We start from the raw sequence: 8,581 nt of genomic DNA, 5'->3' as shown, positions 1-8,581 counted from the left end.
ACCGCCTGCGGAGCTATAGTGACTATTACCATATTCAAACGCAGGGAGGCGCCAGAGGAAAAGAATGGGCTGTTTGACGTAGGATGTAATTCTCCAAATAGCCTTTCCTCGCGTTTTAATAGACGGGCTATCAGGTCCTATGAGTTATGTGTGATCCTGTAAACAAGTGCGCAAGTGGAGTGAAGGGGAGTGTTTCACTGTAGGCGGTTTTTTGTTTTGTTTTAAGCGTATTCTTGCTGGCTTTATCTGTGCTGAACTAGGCACTTCGTGGATGTCATACCACTGCAGCTGCACACCGCCGGATTGTCCCAGTTCAATTAACAGCTCTGCATAAACATAGGCCCTATCATGTTCGATGCACAAAATGAATGATTGGTTAAAACCATTTTGCCACAAAGGTATTCAGATAACCGCATTTTTATTTTGTGTTTTAGTCACAAATCAGACTGCAGATTTCAACTGTTAAAATACTCACAACTCACTTTCAAAAACATTGGTCTAATGTCCAGCAACTGACGGCAACACCACACGATAAGTTCAATCATTGCAATTATAGTATTAATCACTGCAAATACAGATCAGTCATGCCAATTAACTGTCGTGCCAGTCAAGTTTTTATCTGTAACTTAACTGAAGAAACAGAACGTCCTCTGTCGTTTTAAATTTACCCACAGCATTCACTCTATATGGTTTATTAAGAATAGGTGCAGATATGCTGCCACCTAGTGTTAGGAAATCTGAGCTACAACTTTACTTATGTGTACTTTGAATGATCTTTAAATAGGTCTGCATGTTAAACTTTTTATTCAAAATTTTATTCTTTTTTGGCATATCCGATGAAAACACTAAAGAAAACATAACATTTGTCGCAAATCGTCTTTCTCGTACCCTTATCTGAACTTTTAGCGGTGACCTGCACAAAACAAATTAATTGTCAGATATATAGAAATTGCAATGCACTGTAAATTCTCATTTACATGCCTCTTAACAGGTAAAAAGATAAAATGGCCTAGGGGAGCAAAAATAGCAATACTGTAAATTTGCAGTACCTGATTAAAAGGACCAATTACTGCTACATATGAATATAACATATAGACTTCTAATTATATATAGTCATATAGCCTTTATGAAAATTAGCTCCTTCCTATTGCGAATGGACCCACAAAGTCATAGACTTAGTCATAGTCATACATGCATGCATAACAAACATAATGGTAAGTAGTAATCATCAGTCATGTCACTAAAGTTTCCCTTGATAAAAGAAACACACTATGAATGCTGTACTTATGCACTTGTAAATGTAGTTATTTATGAATACTTTATCTGAAGAGAGGACCTGGCAGGACTCCTTGTTCGTGAAAAAAAAAAAAAAAAAAACTGAATGTGACTGCACTGGGGAAGATGAGGAAGGAAAGCAGGTTAAAATGGGTTATAAAACAATTAAACCTACATTAAATGGCTTTCAGATCTCCAGTTCAAATGGGACTTTCATCTCATACCATTATATTTTCCTCTATGAAAAACTACATGTGGTGCCTGCTTTTACAACACAGTGTGTTCCTGGAAGCCCTGTTGTGAAACGGATTGCAATGAATTTAATCTTTTTCCCATTAAATCAATGTTAAAAGCAAGTGTTGCATCCATTAAATATGAACACAGAAGTCAAAATTTTCACAAAGGCTGTATAATATAGACATTAGTCACATATCCATTAATACATTAATACTGTATAAATCTATATATTTCAGTATACATAAGCATAAAAAAGAATAATATAACTATTAAGCATCTTGGAACATTTTAAATGCTATTTATTTTTCTTTGGAGATAAATTTGCATCAAAGTCCTCCTTGCAATGTTCTCCATTAATTTTGTCAAAGCATCCTGTAGTTCTCCCAATATACAATGACTCTGAAAAGTTCACCACACCAAGAACATTCCTTTCTGGTGAATATCATTCTTGAAGTCATCCATTCACCAATAAAGTAATTTTAACACTGCTGCAATCATGGGTGTTTTCTGTACCTTGTTGCATACTTTTATGTTCTGAGAACAATACTGCGCTTAACTTAGTGTGTAAGATTTTATGACTTGGCCATAATTATGAGGCATCAGTATATGAAAAAGCCACAGTCTGTAATCCAGATAGTGTATGTATTGTTTTTATCCTTTTTGCTATTATATCTGTACATCTCTCAAGCACATTCTGCCATTCTGTATGCAATAAACAATATTCAAAATGTGCACTTTGAAGTTAACTTCACTGCAAGTTTTCACATTCCTTGACAAAAAGTAAACACATTTTACCAGAGCTATGCTTCAGATGAAAACGGAATGGAGTTAAAATACAACCTCTGCCAGTAAAGAATTAACTGTATAAAAAGCCAACTGTTCATGCAAGCTCAGCGAGTTAATCCTCTTACTACTTTCCAGCTATGCAAAATCCACAGCAGGACAGTATGGAGAGTTATCTTCTGGTGACACTGCAGAATTTGCTTCTGTCTTCTGTGATGATATTGTTGATGTCTGAGTTACATAGTAATGTATTCAGTTATGGTATCAGCACTCACAGTACAGAGATGAATTGCTGGATGAAGTTGTGTGTGTGCGTGTGTGTGTGTGTGTGTGTGTGTGTGTGTGTGCACGTGTGTGTGTGTGCGCGCATGCGCGTGTGTGTTGGGGGGTGGGGGGGACAAGATGCTACAAATAATTCATGTTAGGGACAAACAGAGTAGATGTGAGAGTATAGCATGTCCAGAACATTTAAAGATAACAGTGAAAATTATCCATTGGAAAAGAAACCCTAGCAAAGAAGAAGAGGCACATTAATGTTCCTCCTTTAAGACAGGTCCAACAACACTTGTGCTACCTCTCTGCCACCGTCTTCATTGCAGCTTACCTAGATAAAATCAAAGCAACAACCCGAGCTGAAAGAGGCTGAATACTGAATACCTGCTGGAAAGACAAATAAAGGGTGGCACACAGCGCTGAGCAAACAGAGCTGCCAGGAGCCTTGTTTTCCACTTCCTAACATTTTGCGGTGTTCATGCCCGCCATGCTCAATGCTATCTGAGTCCCCTTCAGCTTTGGCAAACAGGAGTGCTCCCTGTTGCTGCAGTGTGTGCTGTTTCACATGGCTTTCAGATGAATTATAGCTGACCCTTAGAGCTGTAGGAGCAGATTTTTTTCATCTTTTTTTTTCTCTCAAGTGTGTGGGTGGGCAGAGACAGGTGGTGGGGCAGAATTTAATCATTAATTCCTTCTCGCCTCCCCTTTCTGGTCCCGAGGCTGACCCTGCTCCAATCCCCAGCTGCTGGGAGTTAACTCGCCACCTGGGACAACGCTTTCTCCACTTCAGCTGGCAGTGACCAAGGATGGTGTCCAGGCTCCCGTTTCTTCTCTGCCTTCTTCTGGCCCTGGCGTCGGCCCTGGCAACAAATCTGTGTAAACCCGGTAAGTAGGACTGGGGTCTGCCTTAGAGAGGGCACGCTCAACCGCATTATGTCACGTCAGAGCCCACCTGATCCAGAGATTTCAGAGACTGCCTTGAAGACTTCAAGTGCTTTTTGAAGACTGCCTTGTTTTATAGGGGAACAGGTAAGTATATCACATGTGTAACAGGCTGTGTTTCCCCAGTGTGAAAGATAGGATGGATGCAGTGTTTAAACAGTCTGGCCAACAGGGTGCCTGGTCCACTGATTTTCTCTAGGTGGCTCTGAGTTATACTGTGATAATACTGAGAAACACCGTGTGGTGACTAAAAAAAACCTCATTACAGAAGCTGACAATGGCTACAAAGTGCGTCTCAGTATCAAGACAGCTCTGGGGGATAAAGCAGTAAGTGTTGTATTACTTACCAAATATTAGAAACCAAACTGAAAAGGTTTATGGGTTTATCTTTGTCAAAGCCCGTACTGTACCGAATGTACTCTGACCAGTGGTTAAGAATTGTAATCTTATTCACATGCATTTGCATTATGAGGTTAATAGGGTCTCACTATTAACTAATCTCTCAAAGTATGTAATATAAATACAGACATGTTTATCAATGGGGAAATCACGTAGGGAAATCTTTATTATCAATGGCAAAATCAATCTTGAGCCAAATGTCAAAAATGACTGATCTTGGAGAAATCTTGAGAAATTTTGTAAATAGTGACTGTTTTTATGATTACAGTCAAACACTGATTTTTATAGCATGAATGGAAATCTTATATGTCTCATATATATCATTGAAGTTCATGTTCATTGAAGAGCATGTATCCGATTAATCTATGCAAAATGGAGACTCGGGTCATTTGGGGATTTTGCTGATACACATTTTGAATTGACATTGCAGTATGAGTGGAACGAGAGTGAGATGTTTTTATTCAGGGCTACGCTGGCCTTTGCCATGAGGAAGCACTTCAACACAGAAACATATGAGTAAGTAAAAACATTATGCAAATAGTCATTTTTTCATCTCAGATTTTTTACCGACTATCATGATAGGATATAGCTATAACCGGAAAATACATCTTGTTGTACTGTATGTGACATTATATTTATGCAATTACACAACAGTGGGTTAACGGAAACATGCACTGAGTTATATAAGAAAACTTTCTTTAATAGGCATAAAACAGGAATGTGGATATTTCCATTTATCCCATGGCTTTTAAAATGTGATAGTCCTTCACATCAGTCTTTTGCTGCACAAGGTAACTCTATGCAGAGCTATAGCCAACTGCCTGCCTCACTGCACATAAATGGCAGGGCGACAGAGCATAGTAACCTGGCTCAGAATCATGAAGACCTCTTTGGTACACACTGCCCTGTTATACAGGACAATCAATAACACTGTCAGTTAAAGAAGGAAGCACATGCCAGGCCTTCCAGTAATGTCCCATTATGTCAGCGCTTTCCTTTTACTTGTTTTGATCAAAACACATCTATTGATTATCATATTTAAACAATGTCTGACCAACAAACCACACAGCTCATGTTTTTGTTCTGTTTCTGCCGCCTGTATAATTCAGTGGTCTTTCACTGTTTGTTTGGTGTGATATCAGGGCAAACATGGACATTTCTGTCTGTTCCATGGCAAAGAAACACTCGTAATGTGGAGAAAATGGATCTGATAAGAGGCTCAGATTTGTTATCTTCTATAGGCTATTGAAATGAATCACAGATATTGAAGTGAAAATAAAATGAATTAGCTCAAGAATCAGGCGGTATTGTGCTGTTGGATATATTTTACAGCTATCCATAGCCTTACCCATATTTGTCCCTTTTACAGAAGGAAATTAAAAAATATGTATACTGTTTGTCCTGGTATTTAGCTTGTTTGTTTAATGGGGCTTTATCTCTTAGTGTCTCCAACATACTCGTCTGTAATGACACCCCTCGCGTCTCCTTCTGGTTCGTGGTCACCAAACCTGAGAATACGTCACAGCTTGTCCCTGGAGCACAGGTGGAAGTGGCTGTGAGGTAAATGACTGATATTAAAATCTTCTTCATGCTATTTCATATTTCTCTTGGACACGTTATTTACTGCAATGCAGTTCTAACATTTTCATCCTATTTCCTGCGTTCTTGTGACCTAAGCAGCGAATGCCATAAGGCGTGTTTACACCTGTCATCAGGGCTGCATTAAGCCTCCCCAGGGCCCGGGCTAACACACCTCCCGGGGCCCTATGTCCACGATTTTTAACCGGAAAGCTAAAAGCACGCCGCAAATGGGCCTGGGTCCATGCCAGCCAGGTTAGCACTGTGTTTCTATGTGGCTGGCTTGACTCGTGCTCCTCCACATGGGCAGAGGCATGCTTCCATGCTTTGGAAAAACCGGAGTAAGAGAAAGAAGTAGTACACTCTCCAAAAAGCCAACAATAGAAACAAAAAACATTCCCTGTTGAAGGAGAACAAACTAGCCAATCTCTCGGTACACTTTCGCTATTACGCAGGGAACGCATGAACAATGTTTTACTCAAGCATCTTTTCTGGTTTTTATACATGCGCTCAGATTCTATAAAGGAAATGTCTCTATTGTGGCACAACAGGGATGCTTTCACTCCTTTGTTAACCCAGTGACTGCGCAACCCCTCTGTAGTAGGACCCCAACATGCAATATCAGTGGCTGGCAAAGGCTCTCCATTTGAGGGGGTTACCTTTGAAGATGAGTTAGTGTCAGCTAAAGCATCGGCATCAATGGAGGCACTCGATGATGGCAAGATAGGCTTGCGTGCCTCTTCGAGCACTGATTCTGGGGAGGCGGGTGACAAGGTTGTGCCGGACCCCTTGTTGAGAGTGGCCTACTATCATGGTCCTGGGGATGATCTAAATTCTTTTTGAAGAGCTTGGGTATTTTGCTGAGAGATTCTTCATTTTGTTGAGCTTGTTTTCTATTTTTAGCACCACTACAGGTAGGAAACTGGACCAAAATGTTCAGTACACAATCAAAAAACCATGAAAACCCATTCAAAAATTCAATGTAATCTGCTGTTCCCGGGGCCCCCTAGTGGCAAGGGGCCCTGGGCTGCAGCCCATGTTGCCCAATAGGTTAACGCGGCCTTGCCTAGCCGTGATTGGATAGTCATCTGAACACCTGTGGTGCGTTTACACCTGATAATAAAATGTGTACCAAACGTGTCCCCTTGGTCGCAATGTGATTGGAGTTCTCATTTCTCTCACAATCTGATGGATGGAATGCTGGGTGTTGTTCATCTGACAACGCAGATTTCCCAGTTTAAAATAAATGCAAATAAGGTAAAATGGCTGTGTTTTGAGTATTACCAATTACATCCATCAGTTTATTTATCTAGGTATCTTGGACATTGAGGTAACAATTAAACAACGCCGCTCTTGCTTTGTTGTTCCTGGGAACAAGGGCAGTGCACTGACACTCTTGAAACAATGTCGGGTACACAAGAAGTGTGCAGTACTGAATGCATGGTACCCATTTTACTATTACCGAGGAAGAGAACAGCTACGGAAACAAAGACAATGCCGGTATAAAGCGTTTATGATGGTGATCTTAGATAATCCCATAATGACTGACTGTGTGACAAATCGGCACACATTTCTGTGTGAGAATGGCCAATTTGGCAATATTATAACAGGACCTTGCATAATATAGACTTCAAGAAGATTCAGAAATAAAAACATAATAAACAATGAAATAAAATTATTTTTAGGATTTTTTTTGGATATTTTTAGGATCGTTTTGTTATTGAATGATGTTGAATATTTCATCTGTGGATCTGCTCAACCTAATTTTCTCTGTGTAGCTTTTGCAGTCACCAATGGCACTGCAATTATGCATAAAATATACCTCTTGTTAGTTGTGTACTCTGTGCATTTAATACAATTAAAATTTTTAATAAATTCATATTAAGATAGGGCTTCATCCAGATCTGAACTTTGCCGTTAAGTGCCCATGGGCTGGATTCTCCTGACCCTTGGTGTAGAGATGTAGAGCGGTCGAATGTCAACTAAATGGTATTGCACAGGAAGATAATTCACAAAAACAACTAATAGTTGATCGAACCATTAGTTAACTTACCTACACTTTTTGCATAAATGGCCACAACCTTGTTTTATCCTTTATGTCAATATGTCTCAATCTGTGGTATCAGATCACCCTGAAGATTTACAAACGCTGATGTGTGTTCCACAGGAAATCGAGAAACCGGATCAACAGTGCCTTCCTGTTGACAGATCAGACGCTGCAGTTCTTGGGCATCCCCCCTACACTAGCTGCCCCATATGAGCCTGCCACACCTCCCTGGCTTATTGTTTTTGGCGTGGTCATCAGTCTCGTCACCATCGGAATCCTTGCACTCCTCATATCTACCTTCGTGCAAAAGAGGCGGTGAGCTGAAATTTCCACTCCGTCCAGAATACTGTTACTGTTATTTTATTTTTAGTTTTCTACGAGGTTGATGCAAGAAGAAAACTATCATTACAGAATTATTTTGGAAAGGATTTATTGAAGAGGATCATTACAGAATTATTTTGTGACTCCGTGTATGGATTTCACTTGTGTTGTACTCTGCCTCACTTGTAAGTCGCTTTGGATAAAAGCATCTGCCAAATGAATAAATGTAAACATATTTTGGTCATAGATATGTTCTCAACTGAACTACAGCCTAGAATAATAGCTGAACAGTAGTTCCACCATTTGACAAGGATGTTTCAATTACCTCCCCACAGCAAAGGAAAAGCAATGCCTGAGGAAGAGAAGATGGAGAATGTCTATGAGAATAGCCTGGAGGGGAAATCTGGGGCTCTCAATGGAGGATTCGTGGAGGACGACAAATACACACAGCTGTAGAGGAGGAGAGATGAGTCTGCCGCTGTGATGAACTCAGAACAGCAAATGCAAAACATGCTAAGATCCACTGCCTTGTGCACATAAGGGAAATCACATCAAGCACATCAACTCAGCTTTAACTTCAAACACTCTCTTCTTACTGAAAATTGAAAAGTACTTGAGGATTTTGTGGGTAAGATACCGTTAAATAAAACCCATCAACCTTTGACAAGCAACTCAATCACACAGAATGGTCACATTTGGTTTTCCTCCAAATCATGAATGAGAGAG

The 8,581-nt window shown here is 40.0% G+C and overlaps 1 protein-coding gene across 1 annotated transcript; it reads left to right on the top strand.

Moving 5' to 3' along the window:
- Positions 1–3,374: 3,374 nt before the first annotated feature.
- Positions 3,375–8,311, top strand: cltrn (collectrin, amino acid transport regulator). The gene is made up of 6 exons (XM_036540850.1): positions 3,375–3,453; positions 3,779–3,837; positions 4,340–4,425; positions 5,353–5,469; positions 7,655–7,849; positions 8,191–8,311. Exons 1-6 carry the CDS (start codon positions 3,375–3,377, stop codon positions 8,309–8,311), a joined length of 657 nt encoding a protein of 218 aa, XP_036396743.1.
- The last annotated feature ends 270 nt before the right edge of the window (positions 8,312–8,581 follow it).

The sequence above is a fragment of the Megalops cyprinoides genome, chromosome 11 (assembly GCF_013368585.1).
Source record: "Megalops cyprinoides isolate fMegCyp1 chromosome 11, fMegCyp1.pri, whole genome shotgun sequence".
Classification (NCBI taxonomy): Eukaryota; Metazoa; Chordata; class Actinopteri; order Elopiformes; family Megalopidae; genus Megalops; species Megalops cyprinoides.
Note: the sequence above shows the minus strand (reverse complement) of the source record. Positions and strands in the feature narration are given on the sequence as shown.